The 25,465-nt window shown below is 37.4% G+C and overlaps 2 protein-coding genes across 6 annotated transcripts in view; one reads left to right on the top strand and one right to left on the bottom strand.

Annotated features, from left to right (window-relative positions):
- PPHLN1 (periphilin 1) overlaps positions 1-14,609 on the bottom strand; it is a 65,930-nt gene extending 51,321 nt beyond the window's left edge. For 3 of the 5 annotated variants that reach the window (XM_032688744.1, XM_032688748.1, XM_032688746.1), the window contains exons 1-6: positions 14,461-14,594; positions 13,934-14,138; positions 11,203-11,250; positions 10,072-10,163; positions 6,524-6,703; positions 5,680-5,741 (exon numbers count right to left, since the gene is read on the bottom strand). In XM_032688744.1, coding sequence (XP_032544635.1) covers positions 5,680-5,741; positions 6,524-6,703; positions 10,072-10,163; position 11,203 — 335 coding nt within the window. In that variant the 5' untranslated portion in view covers positions 11,204-11,250; positions 13,934-14,138; positions 14,461-14,594. Of the gene's footprint in view, positions 1-5,679; positions 5,742-6,523; positions 6,704-10,071; positions 10,164-11,202; positions 11,251-13,933; positions 14,139-14,460 lie in introns of all 5 variants that reach the window. The other 2 variants (XM_032688747.1, XM_032688745.1) reach the window with 2 other exon arrangements.
- Positions 14,610-14,677: 68 nt separating this feature from the next.
- On the top strand, positions 14,678-24,563 carry ZCRB1 (zinc finger CCHC-type and RNA binding motif containing 1). The gene is made up of 8 exons (XM_032688550.1): positions 14,678-14,919; positions 18,963-19,050; positions 19,208-19,236; positions 20,417-20,528; positions 20,611-20,718; positions 22,036-22,145; positions 22,249-22,324; positions 23,656-24,563. Exons 2-8 carry the CDS (start codon positions 18,967-18,969, stop codon positions 23,785-23,787), a joined length of 651 nt encoding a protein of 216 aa, XP_032544441.1. The 5' UTR covers positions 14,678-14,919; positions 18,963-18,966; the 3' UTR covers positions 23,788-24,563.
- Positions 24,564-25,465: the final 902 nt, after the last annotated feature.

The raw sequence follows: 25,465 nt of genomic DNA, 5'->3' as shown, positions 1-25,465 counted from the left end.
TTTCTTTGGGTGACTGCCATATTTATTTCCCTCCACATAAGGTTTTTAATAAAGAATGAAGTTCTTGTGTGGTGTCCCTTAAGACCTGTCAAATACTGCAACAGAATAGCAGACTTATGTACATTTATAGCATCAACTCATAAATCCCTTTGGCTAAGTTTATCTTTTATAAGCAATACAAAGATCAGTTTACATTACAAGACAGTTTAAATCCAAAGCCTAAAGACCTCCCACAATATACTACACTGTTTTAAATGAGTATAATATTTAAAAAGGTTCACAATTTCATTAAAGAATACATACAAGGGAGGAGAACAAAAAACAAGAAACAACCTACCCCCTGTAATTCAAAGGTGATTGCACGGTGTTAATGTAAAGATAACTGCCTTGCCCTATGACACATTTGAACCCTCAATATGTAATGTTGGTTTATCGAGAGAAGAGTCAGTGACCCTTAACCTCCATGTGGAGACTCTCTCAGCAATGGTTTTCGTTTAAAACAACTATTCTTGCCGAATAAGAATTTTCTTCTCAATGTACAATTTTCAGACCACTACTCTACAACATCCTGTCATCACATAATCCTGCAAGGAGTTAATCACTAAATGGAAGGGTAGTTCAGGCAGAGATCAGAAAGCCAGGATTGCTGGGTTTCTATCCCCCACTTTGTAACCAATTTTTTACATGCTCTTCAGTAAACACAGCCTCACCGTGAAGGTGTATGCATCTATAAAAATCAAGATATATTATGCTGTACAAACCTATAGAGGTAATTGCAAGTTTAAATGTTCAGAAAAACATGTAAAATTGTCAGAAGAAAGGCAGTGTGCCATTGATTTAAAAGATTTCTAAAACAAAATATCTAACTGACTGATGAATTTCAGTTGTTCACAGATCATTAATTGTTTAAAATTAAGTTTCAATATTTTGCCAGACAGTTTTCCCTCATTTCTAGCACCAAAATTACTTTAGCATTTCCATTTCTTACACAATATTTCCTGTGCGCTCCACAGATAAGCAGATTTGGTTTATACAGACAAATGAATTAGTATTAAAGACTAGACTAAGACTACTTCCTAATTTCACAGTGAATATAGGAGAAAAACCCAACCAACAACCAATGAACTAAACAACACACATAGTAGCAGCAAGTTTCCTTCATTAACAAAGAAAAAATTATTCATAACTGGAGAGGAGATATTAAAAATGTCCTAAGTAAGCCACTTCTCAGGAGTCTATTTTATATAAACAGTATTACTACTGACACAGAGTACTTAGTCTGCAAATACGACAATCCTTATTTAACAAAAATCTGGGCCTCGGATCATTCTAAGGATCAAATTTAATGCATGTGTAGCTGGGATTTACAAGTGCGTCATTTTGTAATTTCTCTTTGAAGATGAGTCTTACACATCTTAAGTTGCCAAGTTTCGCATATTTCACATCTTCTGAACTTAGTTTGGTTGGGAAAAAAAAAGAATGAGGTAATGCTCTGTGCACTCCAAAGGATTATATTTTGGCATGACTAAAGTGAACAGCAGCTAGCAATCTTCTAAAGCATTTCACACTGAAAAGTTCATCTGACCTCACAAAAATGAACGCATATGCAAAATTCATTGCTATGAGGCCCAGAGAGAACTAGAATCCTTCAACATATAACAGCATAATTCCCTGCAACTTTTAAAAAAATTTGACATGCATGAGTGCTTCGAATAAATAAGCTTAATATATTGCTAAAGACTAGTAACACAGCTCCAGAAGTGATCAACATCAGTAGAAGATAAATATACAAATAAGTATATCTTAATTGATCTCTACCCCTCTCAATTGCTAAGTTTCACCATACTCCTAGCATCAGTGACCAAGAGAGCAAAACTGTCATAACACGTGCAGAAAATTTTCTCCAAACTAAGAGATTGTGCTTTGATGTAGGATTCTTTATATATGCCAACTTCACTTGAACCAAGAACCACTTCAAACCAAGCTAAAACTGTAAGGTTACAAAATTCACATCGGTTCCTAGAGTTCAGAAATCCAGCAAGAATTCCTTAGGTGACAACAGGAGAAAAAGAGCTAGGAACTCATTTTGAAATCTGTGCCCTGCATATCCTCGGAATTACTTTGTTTTTTACATATAAAATACGATATTGCTATAAAGAAGCCATAGTCAGTATCACAGCTGTTCACTAAGCATAGTATAAAACAGGGCTAACAATTCCCAAGAACCGCGAGATCCAGAGAATAGCAAAAGGACTAGTAATGCTCCACTCCGTGGTAGACACGATAATGTCTACTATGTAAATGAAAGCTGCTTGGAAAGTGGAGCATAACTCCATAAGAAGGATGAAGGCAAGGAAAAAAGACAGCTAAGCCAAGTGGTAGAACCTCAGCAATCCTCTTGTCACTCACGGAGAAATATTGCTGGTCAGTAGACACATCACAGCTGAAGTCTCAGCTCTGCAACTGCTAAGTAAGCAAGCACTTCCTATTTTTAGCAAAAAGGCAAGAACTTAAAAGAAAAGCCACCACAAAAGAAACAACAGCAACCAAGACAGTAACCAAAAATAACACTACAAAAAACCTGACAGCTGGTTTCTTCAACATAGCAAAGTTTCAGAACACCACAGACTCATAGAATATCCTGAATTGGAAGGGACTCACAAGGATCATTGAAGTCCAACTCGTGGCCCTGCACAGGACAGTCCCAAGAATCACACCATGGCCCTGAACACATTGTCCAAATGCTTCTTGAACTCTGTCAGGCTTGGTGCTGTGACCGCTTCTTTGGGGAGCCTGTTCCAGTACCCAACCACACTCTGGGTGAAGAACCTTTTCCTAATATCTAACCTAAACCTATCCTGAAACAATTTCAGGCCATTCCCTCGGGTCCTGTCACTGGCCACCACAGAGAAGAGATCAGTGCCTGCCCCTCCTCTTCCCCTCACAAGGAAGTTGTAGACTGAGATGAGATCTCCCCTCAGTCTCCTCTTCTCCAGACTGAACACAAGTGACCTCAGCTGCTCCTCATATGGTTTCCCCTCAAGGCCCTTCACCATCTTCGTTCCCCTCCCTGCGACACCCTCTAACAACTTTATATCTTTCTTATATTGCAGTGCCCAAAACTGCACACAATATTCAAGGTGAGGCCACACCAGCGCAGAGCAGAGCGGGACAATCCCCTCCCTTGACTGACTGGAGATGCTTTGCCTGATGCCCCCCAGGACACGGTTGGCCCTCCTGGCTGTCAGGGCACTGCTGACTCATCTTCAACTTGCCATTGACCAGGACCCCCAGGTCCCTTTCCATGGCACTGCTTTCCAGCACCTTATTCCCCAGTCCGTACATATACCTGGGGTTGCCCAATCCCAGGGTGATTTTTTCACTCCCCAAAATTCTGCATCATTTAAAGATTTTTGATATTGCAGATAAGCAGCATTTTACTTCGGGAGAATCTCATGAAATGTTTTTTAGCGCTCCGAATCAAGACAGGGGAACAAAAATGGAAATAGTAGGAGACGGAAAGTACTTTTCGACAGTTATATCAAAACCCAAAGCAGGAAAATCTGAATGATGAATGCTTAAAAGGAAATGCTAACATGATATTTGCAACAATTTCTTATGGCACACTTTTAGCTACAGAATGAGTTTTTAAAAATACTCATTAAAACTGATTATTTCTGTCAATAGAAATGCTATTATTTTTAGAATTTATAGTCACTGCACTGCCTATGAAAACCCATTAACTATACAAGTCTCCTGAGTGTCTTTAGCTTCTAACTTTGTACTATGTTTTAGCCATGTTCCACGTAATTTAAGAAAAAAAATCCTTCTTAGAATAATCTTAAATCTCCTTCTACTACCTCAAAGAAAAAAAAAAATTTATATGTACTTCAGAGAACTTACCCAAAATAACTTTCAGCATATCCAAAGAGAAAGTATTTTTGCATATAATAACTTTTTAATATCATGTTTTATAGAGCAAATGTAAAGTAATTAGCATTTTCACCACAGGAGACAACATATACCAAGTACTGTACTTTGATTTCCTCTGTTGAGATCCACTACATAGCTCAATAGTGAGCCATATGCAAGAAATCATAATTAAGTGTATTACAAATATGTAACATTACAAGTCTTTAGCGGTCTGATCACAAGATTTTAGTTTCAAGGTTATTTACTATATTTATACAATAAATCAGCAGGGTTTCATTTAATTGCAAATATATTCTCATACCCTCAATTGAACCATGGATCTTTATGAAGTTCTTCCATAGCATTACTGCAGTCGTGTAAGTTACATAGTCTAAAGTACAAAATAAAGACTCAGATGGGACTATCACCTACCACACAACATGCTTTTAAAGACTTCGACAAAATGAGCTGACATTTTATCCTCACATTTTAAAAGGAAGAAATCAGGATGCATTTAAGATAATCTTTTTGACCACTGGGTGCCACTCTTGTTCTGTGTACAATAAACTGCCTGACAGTAAGTCACTCTTCTCAGCGTTTTAACTTCCTCAGCTTTAAACAACTCTGATTCTCCTAAATTGAGAGGAAAAAATGGAAGAATTTTTACATAAGTTTCTATTAACCACTACTTTTCAAAAACCTTTACTATTTCTTTTAGCCACAGGAATGCAATTTTGAAAGAAGTATAGTACACACAGACCCTTATGGTATATGGATTTCTTTCGTGGTGAGGTTATAGAATAACTCAGTTATATTACATCTAAACAATAATCACATTCAAAGGAACAGATGTATCTACTGCAACTGTGTAGCCCTGTATTGATATTGCTACTAACAGCTTCATATTCATATTCAAGACTAAGGCCTTGAGCAAGCTTGTCAGGTTTGCTCCATCTGAGCTTTTTCTGACCTCCCTGAAGTGTTTTTTTTTAACTTGCTGCAGGTTTAATAGCAATTTTTCTAACTGACCAGGTGTCTATAGCTAACCTGGTTTACCTTAGTTGAATTCTGTATGGTACAACCACAGTTTTTAATACACAGCAGTAAAAAGGAGTTATTCTATGATATTTATGACTAACACCATGATGCAGTATATACAAATACAGGCCTGGTATAACAGACATCTTGAGAAGTGGAAATGCAGGATGTGCATATAAAAGCACAGCCATGAGATAACATTCTTAGATTAGACTGTTAATATTTCAGATATACTAACAATCAATTCTTGTCTGAATATTTAAGGTGGGTTTCATCCTTTTCCATAAGTTTTGTGTAACGCTATCCTGTGCACTTTATTTGCTAACTGAAATAATCCCATATCAAAACATCATTCCACTGTATTGTGGCCTGAAGATACTGCAATCACAGAATCAAATAACAGACCAAAGAATTCTCTGAAGTCATCTAAAAACTGTGATTGACCAGAGAGACGCACTAAGTTATTTACAGGTCTAGGTTACCATCCTAAATATGTTATCATTATGCCTCCTATCCTTATTAAACACATACTAAAGTAGAGACTTTCATGCCATACCATTTATTTTATTTCTATTTCAAACAATACAACTAAAAACCACTGTCCACTATTGTCTTTTACTTCAGCAGATGTTCTTTCCCTGTCATTGCACTGCTCTGCTCTACCAACTGGGTAAAATACCCTAAATATTTCCAGCTTATGCATGGCACTACTATAGTCTTATAAAGTACCTGTATTCAGGCTGCCGACTTGTAGGATGATCATCCCTTGCCCATCTGTATCCTGATTCATCCTGCAAAACAGACATGGAAAACAACTGTGTGACATGTATCTCAGCATCAGATGTCAGGTACAGTTAGTTGCCAACTAGTTACTTACTGCAAAATCAAAGCATTTAATGAGCTAAAAAAAAAAAAGCTTTAATCTCTCACACCAAGTATCCTCTTAATTTATTCACTGTACTCCATTTTCTTTCTCTGTCAATACTGAAGAGAGCGACTTTGCAATGCTGTACAAAACACAAAAACTACAAAAGTTTCTAAAATAAATACAGATGCTTTGACTTAAAAAAAATTTCCTCTTTGAAATACAAATTACCATCAATAGCTTGAAGTTACAGAATTCCAAACAGCTGGATTGCAGGAGGCAACAGTAATAACCTTTACAAGGGACCGTAAGTTTTATACTTACGTGCAGCTATTGGAAAAAAAAATGCATTCATCATCACAACAGTGTTTAACTAAGTGAACAACTGTGAGAACTAGAAGGATACGTAGATAACATTCAACAACTTGCATGTGCAAGGACTTGTTAAATAGAAAGATTCTGCAATCATTCTTCCATTCATCCAGGTAACTTTGCACTGCATTACAGAGAGGACTTCTGGCCATTTTTGTTTTCCCAGTTCAGATTCTGGGCTTTCACATCCAAAACCTGGATTTCTTTTCTATTAATTCTATTTCAGTTTGTGATAACAGCAGTAACACCAGTGCTCTGTCTGAAATAGTATTTTAATTGTTTAGTATTCAAGGATTAATAAAAAAATAAATATCATAAACATGCGAGAAGAATCACCTTACGTACACCTCGGTGTGGAGGGCCACTTCTTCGGTCATGGGCAAAACTACGACCCTCTTCATAGTCTCTGTACTCAGCATGACTGTAATCATCATACCGACTGTAATTTCCATCCCCAGGTCTCTCAAGCAGTGGTGGTTTCTTGGGCACAACGTTTACTATTCTATGATAATCACCCTAAACCACAAAACAAACAAAATCATATTGCTTTTAAAAGACAAAAATCTGTAGTGAATAAACAAAACTAAAACTAAATTATTTCTAAATATGGGACTTAAGTAATCTTAAAAGAAGAAATTGTACAGGAAAACAACAAATATTAAAAATCATGCCAGTCTGATGGTGGAATAACTTATTAAATCTAATTGGACACCACTCAGATTGAATCCTTAGGCATTACAAGTTTAATTACAGAGAGAAAATTTTCAACAGCATTAGCTACTTTCTAACCATCAGCTACACGGGTTTTTTAAGCATTAGCTACATGTATTTCTCAAAGACTTTTATATTAACTTTGGAAACCAACAGAGCAAGTTACACCTGTAATGCCTGTAAAATAAAGAGCACATTTGAAAATATTAACAATTTACTTAATGTCCACAACATCCCCCACACAGCAGAGATTATAATTAAGACAGTCCTTGCTTCATAATGTTAATAGATAAGCACCCACTCAATACAATGCAGTAGGTGATCTGAGGATTCAAGTGACAGAGTTTTAACACTCATTTTTAATTTTAATGCAAGTTTCAGACAGCTTTTTGCAAGAACACAAAATTAATTTACTGTATTTCCTTCAAATAAATAACAAGTCATATGCCATTGCCAATTAAAGAAATCCTTTGTTTATTAAGCAAAAATTGTCCAGCTGTAAAAGATACACATTCAGTTTTCTGGAACCAAGTTTTACCTAAGTCAACTGCAAATAAAAAGCAAATGAAAACATGAACGAAAGATTTTGTATTTTAAGTCTTCTTCCTTTAGCAAAATATTTTTTCTTTGGGTCTTAAACCAAAAGCTACATATGCAGAAGGTTGAGTTAGCATGTGCAGTTTGGAGGGGGAAAAAGATATTCAAACTATTGTTTTAATAGTAAGCAGAAGTCACAACCTAATGCACCAATAGTTTTTGTAGAACAATACACAAAAATTACACTCAAACTGCTAAATATTGTCATGCAAAACAACATTAGATCTGATTTCACAGGCCACCCAACAAATGGACTAGAGGGCAATCCCAAGCCAGGCTATAGTCATACTGATGCAAAATGGATACTTCACACACAGTCATACACAGCCACGATGCTTGATCTACCCTTACCTCATTGAACATACTCCACATGTAATTATTTTTTTTTAGTTTAGTGTCTTACAAAGATGTGCTCTGCAGCTGCAATAAAATGGCTCTATGCTTTAACCTCACCCAGAAGACCCCATCACATAACTATATTGACACACATAAGGACAGTCACATGAAAGCTCAAGGTCTATCTAGTTACAGATACTAGTTACTGTGCCAAGTGCATGCAACTTTATGTTCTTTACCAGGATCTGAAAGCATGTGTTTCTACTACAATCTATACTTGATATATAATTAGCACCCCGTTTAGATTAGGACACGGCTCTTGCTCTCTCAAATAAAAGATACTTCATTCTGTATCATTGGCACATCTCAGTTCCGACGTACTAACCTATCAGCAAGCACTAAGCACATTCACAGATTGAATAAATTAATGCCATTTCACTTGCCTAGTCAAAATTAAGTCAGACTTCTACACATGGACACAGACACAATGGCACAGGCTTACAAGGACAGAAACTGCCTTCTAATGGTCTTGAATCTGCAGAGCTCTGTGAGAAGGAACTTCATCTTTCAGTATGGCAGAAAGACAGCGCATTATGGTTTGCCCAGCTACTGGGGTGTTGTTTTGGTAGAGATGGATAGTATTAATTGTGATGAGTGTATTCTGCTAGTCCCTTCATCCTCAGTTCCAAACACATGTAATATAAAGCTAGCTTTGAACTATCTAGTTAATTCTTGCATCAAACTGAATGCATCACATCTTTTAAACTGTAAAGTAAATTTTCATAATGCATATGTCATGATTTGTTCTCTGAACAGCCTGAAAGGTTACAAGGATTTAGAAATGTCATTGATACAATGGTAAAATTAAATCAGCAACATGTTAGTCAAGTCAAACTATTAAAAAAAAAAAATCTGTGAAAATATATTCTGCCTTTCCTTCTGTCCTACTGTTGATAAGTATTTTGGAGAAGGAGGTAGCTAAATACCCTGTCCAAATGAATCTGATTTCCAGGTTGCTGAAAACACAGAAATTTTGTTGCTCCCTGTAAAGAGAGGTAAAAATGTCACAGAGTAGCCAAAGTCTAATACATTACTCAATAGAGAAGCCTATGTAACTGGTTACCAAGTTACTGACATTGGTATGCTTCCAAAACGATGAGCTGAAAATGTAACAAATGGGACCCAGAAGGTATGCTAACTCATCTATGCTATTATTTCACCATTAAAGATAATTAAAAGGAAAGTCAGATAACAGGTACTGGTATCTGAAATTTTATTTTGCCTAAAGCACATTGCACAGGATGCAAAATATAAATATCAAACGGTATTCTTAAAGTTCTATTTATGGTGTAGTGCCTCAAAAGACAAAGCTACAACCTGTTTTATATCTTTGTTAGAGACTTCAGACAAAGAAAAAAAATTACCCAACTCTTTGGCACAGAAATGTTCTGAAAGCATTCTGAAGTTATTCTACATCAGAGCAAGCATAGCTTCTGTGTTTGCTTTTACAAGCACAACATGCATAAGTAACATACCACGGAAGACTCCATGCCTACAAAGTAGATTTCCATTGACACTTCTTGAAAAGCTTTTCCCTTACAAGGCTTCAAAGTACAATTTCTTGAGTAAAGATGTATTTTCAACATTTGTTATAAACATTTCCTCCAATACTTTAAGCATCATAATAAAAAACTGTATTGGTGACAAGAACAATTTTGAAAGTAGTTACTTTATGACCTCAAATTACTTAAAAGAATCACAGATCACATAATATGCCGAGTTGGAAGGGATCCACAAGGATCATCAAGTCCAACTCTTAGCCCTGCACAGGATCATTCCCAAGAGTCACACTATGTGCCTGAGAGTTATCGTCCGTACTATTAACATAGAAAGAAAAGACTGTGGAAAAATACAACACAGTATGGCCTTTTGTTCTTTAGAAGTTATTAAAACCCTATGTTTAATAACACAAAGAATTACACCAAAAAATTCAATTTATCAAAATACAAACATTCTGAAACAGTTCCAATAGACTCGAAAACAAGAAAAAAGTACCCAAGACTTAATTTTGTAGGCATCCTATGACTTCTATGCAAATGCATTTGCTAGCTTGTTAGCTTCAAAGAATGAGAAAAGAAAAGAACTTGGGGTATATTAGGAACATAAATCCAGCCCTTACGGTACAAGCCATTGTATAAAGTGTAACACTATAATGCTATAGAAACTTACTATACACTTACATCACCGTGAATCCTTGGAGGGAGACGTTCTCTCGGAACTCTTTCATAGTCATATCGCCCTTCAGACCACATTTCATCTCTTCGATATGCCACTAAAGACAATAAAAATACAATCAGTGAAAACCAATTAGTTATGAATAGACAAAAGGATAGTGAGCATAGAAATAAAGGTTCACGGACTTCTCTCAATATAATGTATTATGCACAAGCTCTGTACATACACTTCCTATTGTCAGCCCTTTAAAATAAGTACTTCTAGTTATACTAGAAATTACTATAGAAAGTAATTAATGTACGTTAAGCAAAAGTAACTCACGGTATGTGCAAGAACAACTGAACAACGGGAAATCAGTGTAGCATAATCAGCAAAATTACAGGACTTACAGATACTATAAACAGTTCTATTGAAATATATGCATATTGCAAATACTAGCTGTACATATAAATGCATACACATATAGCAATCTTGATACTGCTCTGCTAAAAATACTGGACTTTTAAAAAATATTTAGACTATTTATTAAATAATTTCTAATTTTTAATATAATATAATAACATTTAATTATTTCATTAACTCAACTATCAAGCAGTTAAAACACAGCACATCATTCATTTACTACAAAGTTCTGCACTTTGATTACATGAATAAAACACATTCTTCATATGCAGATACTTCCTGTTTTAAATTGGGAGCCAGCAGAACACAAAAATTCCTCTTTCCAAAGAAGCGTGACTTTCAAAGTCAAAATTAGTAATTAAAGGCAGGTAGCAATAAACCATCACCCTAAGAGACTCTAGTCATGCTATGTTGGGCAATACAGACTTGAGGAGTTCAAACAACTGCTAGAATTATATTTTTCAAAGCTTTCCCTCACAAGGGTAGCTCTGCTATTAAAAACAGTCATTAAGGAAAAGTAACAGCAGGTCATATTCAGAAGAAGAAATACATAACATTACCTACTTGCACAAAGTAAAAACATTTTATTGGAAATAGACTTATGAGGCTATATATAGAAATACTGATTAATACAGATGTTAAGAATCAACATGACAAAGGGATTAATAACTGTAAACAGAGGTAGTACTAAGATATGTACCACTGTAAAAAACAAGGAACACTCACATACTCACTTTTCTGTCAGTTTTAGCAACTCTGCTCCTGAAGATCCATTCACTTTCCTACAAAAAAACCCTGAAATTAGCAAAAAATGCATATATATTCATCATAAGTACATTTTTTTCTTTTAAGTAAACCAGACAGCTAAAATCTAAATGTTTTACCCACCTGTCCCCTGTGATCTATCTGAATTAGCAGTTACTTACTACACTCAATTAAGAAAGAATATGAATTACTCAGCTAAATAAACAGTATAAAAAAACTTCCTGTGACAAATTATTACAGATAAAACACCTTCCTAATAAATTCCAGAATTTTCTTTCCCTTTTGTCATCTTTTACTATCTCAAATCTCAGTTTTTCTTCCATTCATTAGCAAAAGCTTTTGGAAACTACTGTAACTGCTTTCTTAAAAGCACTCAGAAAAATATTTAACATAATGTATATGTATATTAAATGTATATTTATTCAACTGTCTTTCAACATCATTAAGTAAAGAAAAATAAAAGCTGGAAAGAAGGTAGAGATACACTATCACAAAAGTCAGTAGACGGACATAAAAAAATATACACTAGAAAACAAGCAACTATGGAGGTGGAAAAGAAAATCTCGTTCTCATTTAGAGGAATTAAATGAAGGAGTTAATCAGACAGAATCAACTATCAAGTACATTGCTCAAAATGCTAGTAAGGTGAACAAGTAGGAGAAGACTAATTTTACATAGAAGACTAAACAGACAAATTTTAGCTGAGACCAATGAGATAAAGTTAGAATAAAAAAAGATGTTTAAAAGGAGGAAAGTGCATTTCCCAGCATCTTGAGTACATTTCATCTGTTTGTATAGAAAAAGAAAAAAAACCATTACTTAAATCATGTGACCTAACAGCTTTAATAACAACCATGAAGAATCGAAACTCTTAAGGTCAATATGAGAATATTCCATTAACAAAGATTCAAGAGATCAAATCTCAAGTTTATTATGCTGTATTCAAATTCATCTGTTCTCTCAATGAGTACAAAGTCGTTGTAAAACAAGTTAAAAAAATCTGTTTCTGTTTCACAGCTATCAACATTGCCACTCATACTGAATGACTATTTTCTATTAGCAAGTACAGCAAAAATAGTTGATATGTCTTTAACACAACGAGACATAACCACTAGCTATATTAAACAATCTCTTCCTAATTTTGATCAGAGGTGACTCTTCTACCTAAAGCAAGGTCTTTATTTTCTCAAATAAATACATTCTGTGAACGCAGAAGCCATTCTATCAATGCAACACAAGCTGCTCTGCTATGGCCAGCCAAGAACGGCTTTGCTCCGATTATCACAGCACTTTGTCTGTATGTATATACGCATAACTCATGTAATACAACAAGGGTCTCTTCATCAAGCAGATTACATGGGTCACTTCAGATTTTTTTGCCCAACTGGGTTTTCTTTATAAATCATTGGGGTTTTATTCCTTTTTGCTTTCTAAATAATGTGCTAAAAATCCTTCATGCATTTGCAAAAGCACTCCAGTATTCTGAAATATTTTGTACACAATTCTTGTCCGTTTACACTGACTTGAGACATCAGTCTTCATCAAGGCTAGAAATACCTACTTCTCCAGGACTCGTAATTTTCTAGTGTGTGCTACCATCCTTCTGTAGAATGTACATTTTTGTTTCCAAAACATACAGCTCTCTAATCCAGATGGCTATATCTTGCCATATGTGAACAAAGCACAAAACCAATGCTGTGCCGTAAATGCAGAGACAGGCAGCTGGGTTCATAATATATCTGCGTTCATAATATTACTTTGACAAACAGCAGATTGACAAATGTGGGTCAGTTCTGTCTCTCCTCTGCTTTGGAAAGCTCTCCAAAAAAAGCTCAGATGCTTTTGTGAAAGTAAGATCTGGGACAGATGTAACTTATTAGAAATATCACTATTAACTTTGCAATGACTCCTGCAGTGAGGACATAAAGACAGAGAGAAAACACTGCTTTTTCTTCCAACAATTAGACTCCATATTTGATAGTGCTTCAAAGATATCCTAGTATCTCTTGCCTAGACAATTGATAAGATGGATAAAACTGAGTTTGGGAGGGAAAAAAAACCAAAAAACTTTCTCAACCTCCCCTCATATCTGGGACAGGCAGAAAACACTGAATAGACACAGTCCTACTTGTAAGATGAAAAAGCAGAAGTGTAAGAGTAGAGGGGAAAATTCAACACATCAGGAAATAAAATAATGTGAGGGGGGCATTAAGAAAAAATAGAGATTCAAAGACAGTCCATCTCTCCCTAATAACAAATATTAGGCTGTAAGATTTTCAAAAGCAAAAAGAAGTATGATTGCAACAAGTCTAGGCATATTCACCTAGATACCAAATAACCTGAGGGAAGTAGCTTTCTTCCAATCTTTCCCAACCTGTTCACTATCACTTTGACTTAAAATAAGAAAAAAAAAAAAAAGAAAAAAAAGAAAAAATATTTTAAAAAATCACTGACCACAAAAGTCAAATTAACTTGCATCTCAAAAGGAAAAATAGCCAGACATGCATAAGCTGAATAAAATTATTCAGAGCAGCAGCATTCCGATGAGAATTTACAATCCCATCAATTCCGTTTTCTTACCACATCATTCCAATACATCCCTGAGAGCAAGAGAAATGGAGGCAATGCGTTGGGGGTTATATTAATACAATGACGGATGTATTAGCGCTTCTCTTTGCCTGACCACCTGCAGTTACCAACCTGTCCTTCATCAGTGCCAATGCCACGAAAAGAATATTCTACCGGGCTGCGAGGGGCTGCTGCGCCGGCACCGTCAATGCAAACAAGCGCATGGACCTCCACCTCCTCCGCGGCTTTGTCTTGCGGTATTCTTGGACAATAAAATGTCAGTTCTCCATACTGCTGTCGTAACAGGTCAAAACTGCAATGCTCTCAACAATTACTCCTGAAAGTACCAACCAATCCTGCGTATTTCAACCGGGGTAAATCACTGCAACAAACCGTCCTCACTGCTTGCACTGACTGCGTGAGTTTCCACGTCTTTTTGTGTATTTCTGACAGTCTTGGTTCCCCTTAAGTCCCAGATACCCCAGACAAAGAATTTACAATCTACCCTTGAAAAGGGGTAGGCAGCCCCCCGGGGCGCCCCGCAAGGACAGAGCGCGCACCGGTGGGGCCGCGCCATCGGCTGCAGCAGCGCGCAGTACCCTGCTCGCCCCGCGGCGCCCGGCCGGACAGCCGGCCTCGCTCCGCGCCCCGCCGCTCACCCGCGTCCAGCTCCCGCGGCGCAGCGGCCCTGGGATGGCCCCGCACGTCCAGGACGGCTCTGAAACCCCGAGACAGCTTCACACCTCCCGGACAGCCCCGCACCACCCGAACAGCACCACACCTCCGGCGCTGCCGGCGCGTCAGCGGAACCTCCGCCCTCCCGGGACCGCCGCCCATTGGCCGCAGCCGCCCGGGCGCGGTGCGTCAGCGGAAGCGCGACGGGATCGGGGCGGTGGGAGCGCGAAGTAGCGAGAAGGCGGCGAGCCGAGAGTCCGGACCGATCCCGTAGGGACCTGCGCGTCCTCCAGTGCCGCGTCGCAGAATGGGCTCCCTCGCGGGCTGAGCCCTCCGGGACGGGGGCACCGCGCGTGTGGGAGCGCCTGTTTACAGCTCCCTCTCTTCGGGCTTTTGCGGCGTAGGAAGGGACGAAACAAGCAGCTGGTCGGGATCGTGCTGTGGTAAGGGAACCGCGGGGTAATGCTACGGCCAAAAGCTTTAGTACAGCGTGTGGAGATTCCTGAGCAGTCAGTGGTTCTGTTGCCTTAATGGGGGTTTGCACGTACCGAGCTCTGAAATGGAGTCAAGTCTCTCGGCTGGGGTTTGAGGAGGAAGGGCCGTCACCAACTAAGCTACCCAGATCTGCCCCTCCTGGGTGAGGTTCTGGGCGAGACCAGATGCCATTGAACCAAACAGCTCTTCTCCCATCTTGGCTATACTGGAAATCGCTTTAAAAAGACTGTTAAGAAAGCACTTAAGGTAGTCCCTGCTGGTGGTCTGATGCTCGCTTACTTAATGTCCCTAAGTTTTTGTAGCTAGATTAGTGTGTAAGAGTGGTTCAATTCAAATGGATCCTTTTTACGTTCCTCTCTGGCTTGGGCAGACTTTCTTTCTTTGCTGATAGCATTAACGTTGTTTACCAAACTCTGATCCTGTTTAATATTTGCTTTGTACTATTTAGGCGACTGTGAGATAAAACAGATTATGCTTTGACAGCTTATTCCATGCCCCCTCTGTAGGATAGAATTGTAGCAAGTGGTTAATACCCTTGACAGGAACCAAGGAGAACATGAGTTTGGTTTCCTCCTTTACCACAGACATTTGATTATAAGCCTGAGCCAAGCTCCTCTGAAACTAATGGTTTGTTGATTTGGGTCTAAACTCTGTTGATGCTATTAAATCAGGAATAAAATACTGTGTTTTAAGGATCAATTAGTTGGCCTGAGTGAGCAAGCCTTGAGAAACTTGTTCACAAATCATTTATGCTACTTTAATTGATTAAATTATAAATCTGACCTTGCTGCTCTGCACTTAAACACACAAATTTGTGCTTAAGTGGAAACACTGATGTTAAGTCATGGAAGTATGAGTAAATTTAGACTCCACTTGGTGCTTCGGAGGCATCTGAACAGTTCTGCTGGTGTCCTTATGTGTTCTGGGACAGAATAGAAAAGCCAATTACTGAAATTAATCATTGTCTTTTCTTGTGATGTCCCCAACGCTAGTGACAGATGCTGCATTAAGCATATTGGATTCAAACAAAACATATTCATGTACCTGATCTATTTTTCAGGAGACTTAATCATTGCTGACAGATGGTTCTTGTCAAAGAATGGCTTTTTTTAGTTCAAGTTGTTAGAAAAGACAAAAAAGATTGAATTCAAGAAGTCATTGTAATGAGAGACAACTCTATCCTCAAAGTTAATATGTAAAAATTATGAAGGTGACATTAATATTACACATTAATGGGAATTTTGCTCAGTCCCATGGGGATAATGTACTCGCTTTCAGCTGATGCTTTAAAGTTAACTAATCAGGTAATACCTTGAAGATCAGGGAAACCCCATAAAAGCATCCAGGATAAAACAGAAATGTTTTGATTTGTCAGAGAGCTCTAGCAGGATATAGAAGTCAGGCTGTACATGACTAAGGTGAGTCTCCTGCAGCAAGTAGAAAGCTCAGATGTTTTTTGGTTGCTTTGTTTGGGTTTTTTTTTCTTGAGGAAAGGGGATATTTACTTTTTTTTTTGCCAACAGAGCAGAGTGAGTAGTGATCAAGGAGAAAGAATGTGATGAAAGTGTTAAATTTTTATTGGACAGTTCTATGAAGTCAGAAACTTCCTGAAATAGAAGGCCTCTCAGCCTTGTAATGGTGAGCCTCCAGATGACATGTCTCATCTGGAGATCTGCCTTAAAGCTGGAACTGGCATTTTTTTACTCCTCCCACTAAAAATCATCAGATAGTAAATGATGATAGCCCTACAGTTACAGTACTCTGTCTTGTATTAAAGTTGTGCCTGTCCAGTGAGTCAGACATTAAAAATAAGAAATCCTTGCGCAACAGTCCTAAACAATACAAATTGCTAAAAATATTTGGGCAGTTGGAGCAGCAAAACTGTTGCACTTAGTTTGTTCAGGGGACTAGAAACAAAGTTCAACCTCAGCTGTCTGGCAGCCAGCACTCCAAGGTGCAACTCTTCTAGCTTGCTTCTGGAAAAAGTAGTGTACAGCTGAAAATGGTGGTTCTGTAGGCTGCCTTCATTAATAATTTCCTAACAACTGAGCTATTAGGCCCGTAGTAATCTCTGCATGATGTATCACCTCCTCTTTGGAGGTTTGCACTGTGGTGCTGTGGAATGTGCAAGCTGACTGCTCTCCAGCAATGCCGCTCTCCTCGGCACCTGCCCATTACAGTGAGGGCTGCTTGATCTCCTGTTACAGGGTGCTCCAGCTTCTCTTGTCATTTAGGCAGAGTGAAATTGCTGTCATCAGACACTTGAGGCTCACCTCTGCTGTTTTCTCCTCCACTGTTGCAATATATTAGCACTGGCGATGTACTATAGTGCAGCATTAAGGTCAATCTTACCAAGTCCTTCTATCCACTGTACATCTGGATAACTCCACTTCAGGCCATCTATTCGTGTGGAATGTTGCCAAGTCAGTTTGGTTAGGCTTGTCAAGGATACTAATGCCAAGCAGAAAGGAATTTGGGATAATGAATCCAGTCTGCATAACACCAGATGCAATGTATGGCCTTTATTGAAAATTTATTCTGTTTTCATTTGCTTAACCTTTATGTTTCTGTTTTTGCTCATGCCAAAAAAACTGTCTCTGAAGACGGAGAACCTCAAAATTCAATCACTTGGAAACTGGCACTCAAATGAATTGTGATACAATAAGCATGTCAGGAAAAAGAAGCAAAACACTTGGATAATCAGTGCCTGTCGGCAATATCATGTCTTCAGATGGCTGAATCAGAAATGCCTGAAAACATCAGCCAGATTATAATATGATATTAGTTACTTTGTTGGCACTTGGCCAAGCAACCTCTTCAGACTAGCTACCCAAAAAGTCCCATAAGAAACTATGTGCTATGGCAGATGTTGCTTTTAATACTTCAGGTTTTTTGTCCCTTGATCAGCTTTTGTCTGCATTTTAAAAATGAGTTGGTCTTGCTGAAGAAATGGCTTAATCCTCAGTTAGAAATTGGCTAGAAGTGCCAAGAAGCAGTAATAAGGCTGTAGGAAACTGGACAAGGAGGTAGCAATTGGACTGTGTAGGTAGTGGATTTGCTGTACTATTTGGTGTACTCTTTCAAAAGGGCTGTGTTTTAATCTTAAATTTTACTCACTTAGCTCTTGGTCTGAGCCATGGCTACAGAATGGATCAAAGAGAATGTTTTAGACAGACTTTGCATCACTTAAAATTTTGGGAAATGTCCAAATGGGGAGAAAAACATTGGCTGTTCTTTCTCTAGTTAGTTCAGTTACTCTTCACCTAGTGTTAGAAGATATGTATGTGGTTATAACAGTATTTTTTAATTGATTCATTGTTTCCAGACATACTTAGTTTCAAGACCATAGAAAAGATTGGAAGTGAAAATGGCTTTGAAATTGCCCTGTTTCTTGCTGGGATAGAGCTGCTTAATTAGGAGGAGGAAGGGAAGTGCTTCTAGGGGAGAATGCTGTCTTATGGTCAGCTCTGGAATACACTTGGAGTTCTAGAGGAGTGTAGAAACCTGAGCAATAGCTACAAGAGGAAATGCATGCTGCTCTAGCATCTTACTACATTGACTTTAAAATGTATCTTTCTCTCTACAATAATTAGGGCTCTGCTTTAGGGAAGCTTTTTTTCACTTAACTGATTGTGGTTTATTTTATGTTGAATGCAGCTGAACTGATACTTGTATAAAGAATCAGATCATGCAGGTACTTGAACAAAGGTCAATAATTTCACATACATATGGCTCACATACAAGAAAAATATGTTTGGATCCAGGAGAGGAGGAAGGAATGTATGTCTTCTGTAACCCATGAAGGCAAACACTAATTTCCATGTAAAATGATGTAAGGGAGATAAAGGGAAATAAGAGCTATGCTTTTCTGCAACTTCATCATGGCTGTCTGGGCTAGGTTTGAAATACAACTGAAAGTCTTACAACTGTTTTTTTAATTGATTTCTCTGTTGAATACAGTTTAACTCTTCTCTCTTTCTCCTGTTATCAGAAAAATGAGTGGTGGGTTGGCACCAAGCAAAAGCACAGTGTATGTGTCCAATTTACCCTTTGCTTTGACAAACAATGATCTGTACAGGGTAAGTTTTAAGAGCTGCATTGTTTAGATTTAATTTGCTGACAACAATTTTGAGTGTAAAATCAATACTGATATATATCAGTTTGTTGTGATAAATTTATTACTAATGAAATGAAATTGTCTGTTGCTAAATCTTTTTATTTTGTTTTATATTTCAGATATTTTCAAAGTATGGGAAAGTTGTCAAGTAAGTGACCTGATATGGCCTTCTATTTTTGTACCTCTCATTTTAAATATTTAATGTCTTTCCTTCACTTGAAAGTCTTGAGCTTTTTATAATTAAAGCATGAATGTGGAACTGTATTTAAGTTCTGTTCATTTTAATAAACTATAAATTTAATTTAACAACTGGAAGTTCTTGCAGTTGAATACATAGTACAAGAATATTTGTGCTAGGGACAGGTTTTGCTAACCATTTCCTAAGAGCAAGTAGAATGTCGTTACATACCATCAGTCTTTTCTCTGAAATAGTTGAAGTAGTATTCTTCTAGTAAGTATTTTTCTCCTTCCCTTGAACATGTGTGGGGCACAATGGATAAGTGTAGAAGTGAGAGCTTTTACTTATGTCCATCAGATATCGCAGTTCCCGCAATTGCAATGTACAGTTCTCTACTTGTGATTCTAGAGGGACTTGTTATTGTGACTGCTTAGTATTTTACCTAAAATTAGATATAAGGATGCAAGAGTTGAAGTTGTGTAGGTTCCCACCCCCCTGCCCTGTCTTGTAATTTTTTCTTTTTTTTTTTTACTGCATCTAGATCCTTCTTGAATTTCTTAATGTGCTATTGAAGCTGTTGATATCAATGTTAGACTGAAGATTTAACTTCATATGTCATGTGGAATAACACATGTATCCATAATCCTTGGATTTCAGCTGGAGATATTCGTAGAACAATACTGCACATACTTAGCATTTCCTACTGTGAACCTGTTTAGCTGATTAGTTCTACACAAACATAGATTTCTCAGTTTGGATGCAGTTCAATGCACTGTGTTTTTCAGCAATAACAGCAGTGATTAGATTACTCCTGAATTTTTTTTTCACCTCCAGTATGCGTAGTTCCCTCCAGTTAGGTTGCCTGCAGATCTAAAGAGTATGTTCTCTGTTCAGGTCATCCAAGCAAATTAAGAGTGACACTGTCCCCAGAAATACCCCACATTCTTTTTTAAAATCATCTCCACTCTACCTGTAAGCACATGGCCAGGTTAGCTGTTCCTTTGAATTTCTCTTTATTGAGTATTTCTATTGTTAGATATACTTTAACCTTTTTGCTATATAACAAAGCTAAGATCCCACTGAGATCTTTATGGAAAAAATGTCTCTGAAGTCATTTTAGTGTATCAATAATGCAGTTATATGTTTCCAGAGTTACTATTATGAAAGACAAAGACACCAGGAAGAGCAAAGGAGTTGCCTTTATTTTGTTTTTGGATAAAGAATCTGCACAAAACTGTTCTCGGGCACTTAATAACAAACAGGTAAATTGTGGAAAGTCATTATGGCAGGAGGGTTGGGTTTTCAGTCCCAAAACATTTACCTTTTCTTTCCAATTTTCTTCAGTTGTTTGGAAGAGTAATAAAAGCAAGTATTGCCATTGATAATGGAAGAGCAGCAGAATTCATTCGCAGGCGTAACTACTTTGATAAGTCTAAGTGTTACGAATGTGGGGTGAGTAAAACCAAAAATGTAGAGAAATGGAGAAAAGTTGTGGGATAAGAACAGCTTAATAATTGAAATAATATAAAATAGTAGTAATAATAGCAAATGGTAATGAAAATGAAAATAACAAAGAGAAATAAAACCCAAGAAAGGCAAGTGATGCAAATGAAAACAATTGATCACCACCAACCAATCGATGCCTAGGCAATCCCTGAGCAACAGCCCCCCCTGCCAAACTTCCCATTAGTGTTATGGCTGAGCATGACATCATCTGGTCTGCAAATATGCCTTGGGTCATTTTAGGTCAGTCGTCCTGGTTCTGTGCACCCCCAGCCCACCCAGTGGTGAGGGGGATGAGTGGCAGAAGGGGCCTTGACTCTGTGTAAACTCTGCTCAGCAATAGCTAAAACATTCCCGTGTAATCAACACTGTTTCCAGGACAAATCCAAAACTATAGCTAGCCCCATACCAGCTACTGTGAAGAACATCAACTATCCCAGCCAAAACGAGCACAGAATCTTAGCTGGTGTCTTCAGTTTGGCCATTGCTAATCCTCCCTGTGCTGTTAAATTTTTTTTGGTTGATATTATCAGCTTGCATAGCACGTTGTATCATTGTCAGGAATGATAGTACCCCTTCTGTCTTTTATTCAAGATTCTGGGGGTGGGGGAAAAATACGTGCGTGTTACGGATGCTTAACATGCTGGTGAGCAGACAAATCTGAGTGTCAGTATAATGCTGCTTGCGAATGAAAATCTCCTAATCTTTGCTTCAAAATGCCTGCTTTTGCTATATCTTTAGAAGTTCACAACACAGTTGGCAGTAAAATAAGCAGTGGAAACAACTGTTTTATCTAGCAGTGAGTTTTAAGTTTTAGGCAATTTCTGACTTTTCCTGGATGTAATGATTAGGACATTGAGATTCAGATGGTATTTAATGTCCAATACAAACTTGATTTATATTCATAACAGCAAAAATGTTGTCTCACTTCTGTGTCTTAACTTGTTAATTCTGAGATTTCTATCTTGAATATAAACTGTATGTAGTATATTCAGCTATTGCAGCAGCCAAAGAAATCTTTTGTGTTCATGGCTTGTTCTTAGTATGCAGTTAAACGTGCTTATCACCACCAATCTCTTAATTTCCATGGCAAGTTTATAGAGGGGAGTTTGTCTTCTGTGTGCTAATTCAACATTCCATTTATCTTACTAATTTGCTTCCATTTTTTTCTCCATGAACTGTCTTACATTAACTTCCCTCATGATATGTTTTAACATATAGTTGTTTGTAATGGTTTGTGTTAAGCAGTATTTCTTTTTCTCCAAGGAAGCAGGACACTTAAGTTATGCTTGTCCTAAGAATATGCTAGGAGAGCGAGAGCCACCAAAGAAAAAAGAAAAGAAGAAGAAAAAGAAAATAGTTGAGCCAGAAGAAATGTATGTATATTTACTTACATATTCCTACTTCCTTTAGAAAGTTTTTTTGTACTAAACACTTAAATTAAAGAACTTTTATTCTTTTTCTCTCTACACAATGAAGTGAGGAGGAAGGAGAAAGTGAAGAGGAAGGAGAAGACCCTGCTCTGGATAGCCTCAGCCAAGCCATAGCTTTTCAGGTACAAAATTGAAGCATTGCGTATTTATTATTATTTTTTAAATGCAAGTCTACTTCCTTCTTGAGATGCTCTGAGATACGTGCATAGGTCTTTCTGCTCTATAGCACTTGGGGGGCTCTTGTTTGGCAGCAGCAGTTGGTAACTGTAGTTACATCTTCACATTGCAGTCATGTTCAGTGGGATTTTGTTCGGGGTTTTTGCACTTTCATTATTGCTGGTTTATGTGTATTTATTTTGTATTATGTGTTGCAGCTTTTTATTTCCTTCAGGCTCCTTTGCTGCTTAGTTTTTTGTCATCTCTGCTGCAGTGCCCTGCTAGATTTTTGTTCACAAATCCCTCTTTACTTTGTTAACTGAGCAGCTGGGGAAACACAGTTATGTATGAATGACTGGACACATCCTCTGCCCTCACTGGACTATCCGTGAACAACATGTATTTCTGGGGCACTTCCTTTGCCTAGTACAGTCCATCGCAGTCTCTAGTAGACTCATCTCTCGAAACATACTGAGTGCATATTTTGTTATATAGATAGTTTGTCTGACATCTGTATTACTGCCTTTATTACTTGTTTACACACTTCTGCTTCACTACGCAGAGCAAGCCTGACCTGTTATTCAAATTTCTTTGCTCCCTGGTCAACAGCTGTCCGCTGTGTGCCTGTCCCCAAAAAAACCCTCAAGAGTTATTAGCACAGCTTTGTTCTGAATCTGACTGTAATGAGTGCAGAATTTTTACGTTATATAGTCCAAAAAAATAATTCAAATATGCACAATTATTCCCCCTTTCCTCAGAAACTCCACAATTGAAAATAAAACCTATGAAACCAAGAAACATTCCCATATCTCTCACCATCCAAAAATTTTATCTGGTAAAAATAGGAAGCTTCTATTTAAATCTTTAACTGAATAACCTTCAATAATAATCCCCAAAGGCATTCATTATGTGAATGAATGATTGCAAAAGACAGCTGTTAGAAGACTTGTTAGGGGAACAAAGCTGATTCAAAACATCAGTTTAAAACGTGAGGCATTCTTTGCTTCAGATCTTAACTACTCTATAGTTTTTTTGCCATGGGCAAAATTCCACTTTTTGAAAATACAGGATAGTCCATGTGGCCTGCAATGGTGTAGGAGACTGCTTGTGTGTGAGAAATACTTTCAGAAATGTTTCCTAGTGCATTTATCGCACAGTTTACTGGAAATGGAGATAAACCCTTGCAATTCTCTAACTTATTTAATGATTCAATGTGTATGAATAATTAGCATTATTATGTGTAATGCATCTTAGTTGTTCTTAGTCCTAGCTAATACTTTTCCTTCTTTCATTGTAGCAAGCCAAAATTGAGGAAGAACAACAGCGATGGACGCAGACTGCAGGGGAATCTTCAATTTCAGATGATTCGAAACGTCCACGGATTAAGAAAAGTGCTTATTTCAGTGATGAGGAAGAACTTAGTGATTGAAATAATATTATTCTATATGTATATATAATATATGTAGTGTACCTTTTGTAAATTGCTACAAAGTGATCTGTAATATAGGTTTGTTTTGGTGTTGGAGACACTGAAAATCATGTTGTATTTTTATTCTGTCCTCTCACCCTCCTGTCTTTTTATACCTGTTCTCAAAACTTCACCTTTCAAGGCAGCTTCTTAAGGAAATGGTGTGTTCATACACTTAAATCCAGAAGAGTATCTATGAGAATACTACTTACAGTTAGTATCTAGACCCAAACCCTGGGAGTGAAATCTTTCCTAAGAGAATTTCCCACAACTTTTTTACCAAGAGGATTCCTCTTAGGATGACTGATTCTTTATGTATTGGTCTGTTTATTGCCTGTTTGGAAGCAGGAGGCTTTAGCAGTACTTTAGTCGAATGTGAATCTTGCACTAGTTCCTCTTCATAGGGTTGAATTTCAGCTTTAAGCATTGTACTAGTCCTTTAACTCCTCATACAGTAGATGAGAAATTACTGTCGCATCAGCACTGTTTTTCCTGACTGCAGTTTGGGTGCCTAACATGGTAATTGTGGTTATCCATAGCGTTTTGAATATACTTGTATCTAACCTGGGTCACAGTTCTATGTTCACAGCCATCTGAACCTGTTGGCAAAATCCAAAAGGCACAAAGTTTCCTACATGCTTAAAAATTAGCTTTCATGTATACTTGGAACCATTGTGGTCTCTAAGCAAAGTGTGTGGGCACCTATTTTGCAAATAAAGCTGTCAAGACCTTTTAAATAGGGTCTCCATCCTTACATCTCTAGGGTTCTAGTCATGTTCTCCTGTACCAGTGATAATTCCCAAAACCACAGACACTTGATGTCTTACTGTTCTTACTGTTCTTAACAGTTCTTACTGTTTAACCATCAGGACTTAATTTTCTTCCAAATATCCCATTATCTATTTTTAATACCAATTCACATTCAAATATGTAAGATGCAAAGCAAAGAAACACACACACACTCCCCCCATTGAAGCTAGTGTATAGTCTCGTTCCGAAGGTCATTCTTGTGCTTATGTTCCTCCATAAACACAAGAATTCAGAAACAAGAATAAGGTAATAAAAGTTTTTTCTCTGCAAGCTACTCAAGCCATCAGAATAAGGAGGAATATTGGGTTCTACACATAGGAAGGTCTTGGACTCAGAAATCAAAGGAATGTTTTTAAGACTGACTTTTTGCTGAAAGTACTATATATTAAATCTGAAGCTTCCTTTACTGAATTTTGGGAAGATCTCTTTATACTGAATAGCAGAGTGCTAAAGTGCCAGGCATAACTTAGTGGCAGTCAAAAAAAAAAGAAAGCAAAACAAACAAAAATATTAGACCACTACTTAAAATTGGGGTTTGTCTTCTTTTCAAGTACCATATTCAATGCTGTTTTTTAAAAAAGATAGAAAACTAAAATGTGACAGAGGACCAGTTTGACATTGTCCATGACTTTGGTTTGGGAATATTTGATAGCTTCTAAGAGTTAAGATTTCAATGAAGTGATTAGGCAGCAAGTTTCAAACTTGTATTTCATTACACTATGTAATGTAGTAGTGGAACTCACTGCTAGGAGACTTCAGGGTCATGCAGTCAAAGGGATTAGGCTTATATGTGAAACAGATTTTCAAATGTTAGTTTAAATAAAGTCTC

The sequence above is a fragment of the Chiroxiphia lanceolata genome, chromosome 5, assembly GCF_009829145.1.
Source record: "Chiroxiphia lanceolata isolate bChiLan1 chromosome 5, bChiLan1.pri, whole genome shotgun sequence".
NCBI classification, from domain to species: Eukaryota; Metazoa; Chordata; class Aves; order Passeriformes; family Pipridae; genus Chiroxiphia; species Chiroxiphia lanceolata.
Note: the sequence above shows the minus strand (reverse complement) of the source record. Positions and strands in the feature narration are given on the sequence as shown.

Coding starts and splice junctions, on each gene's coding strand:
- ZCRB1 (XM_032688550.1), top strand. CDS start 18,967: ATGAGTGGTGGGTTGGCACCAAGCAAAAGCACAGTGTATGTGTCCAAT. Junction 19,051..19,207: donor CAAACAATGATCTGTACAGG/GTAAGTTTTAAG, acceptor TTTATATTTCAG/ATATTTTCAAAGTATGGGAA. Junction 22,146..22,248: donor ATAGTTGAGCCAGAAGAAAT/GTATGTATATTT, acceptor TACACAATGAAG/TGAGGAGGAAGGAGAAAGTG.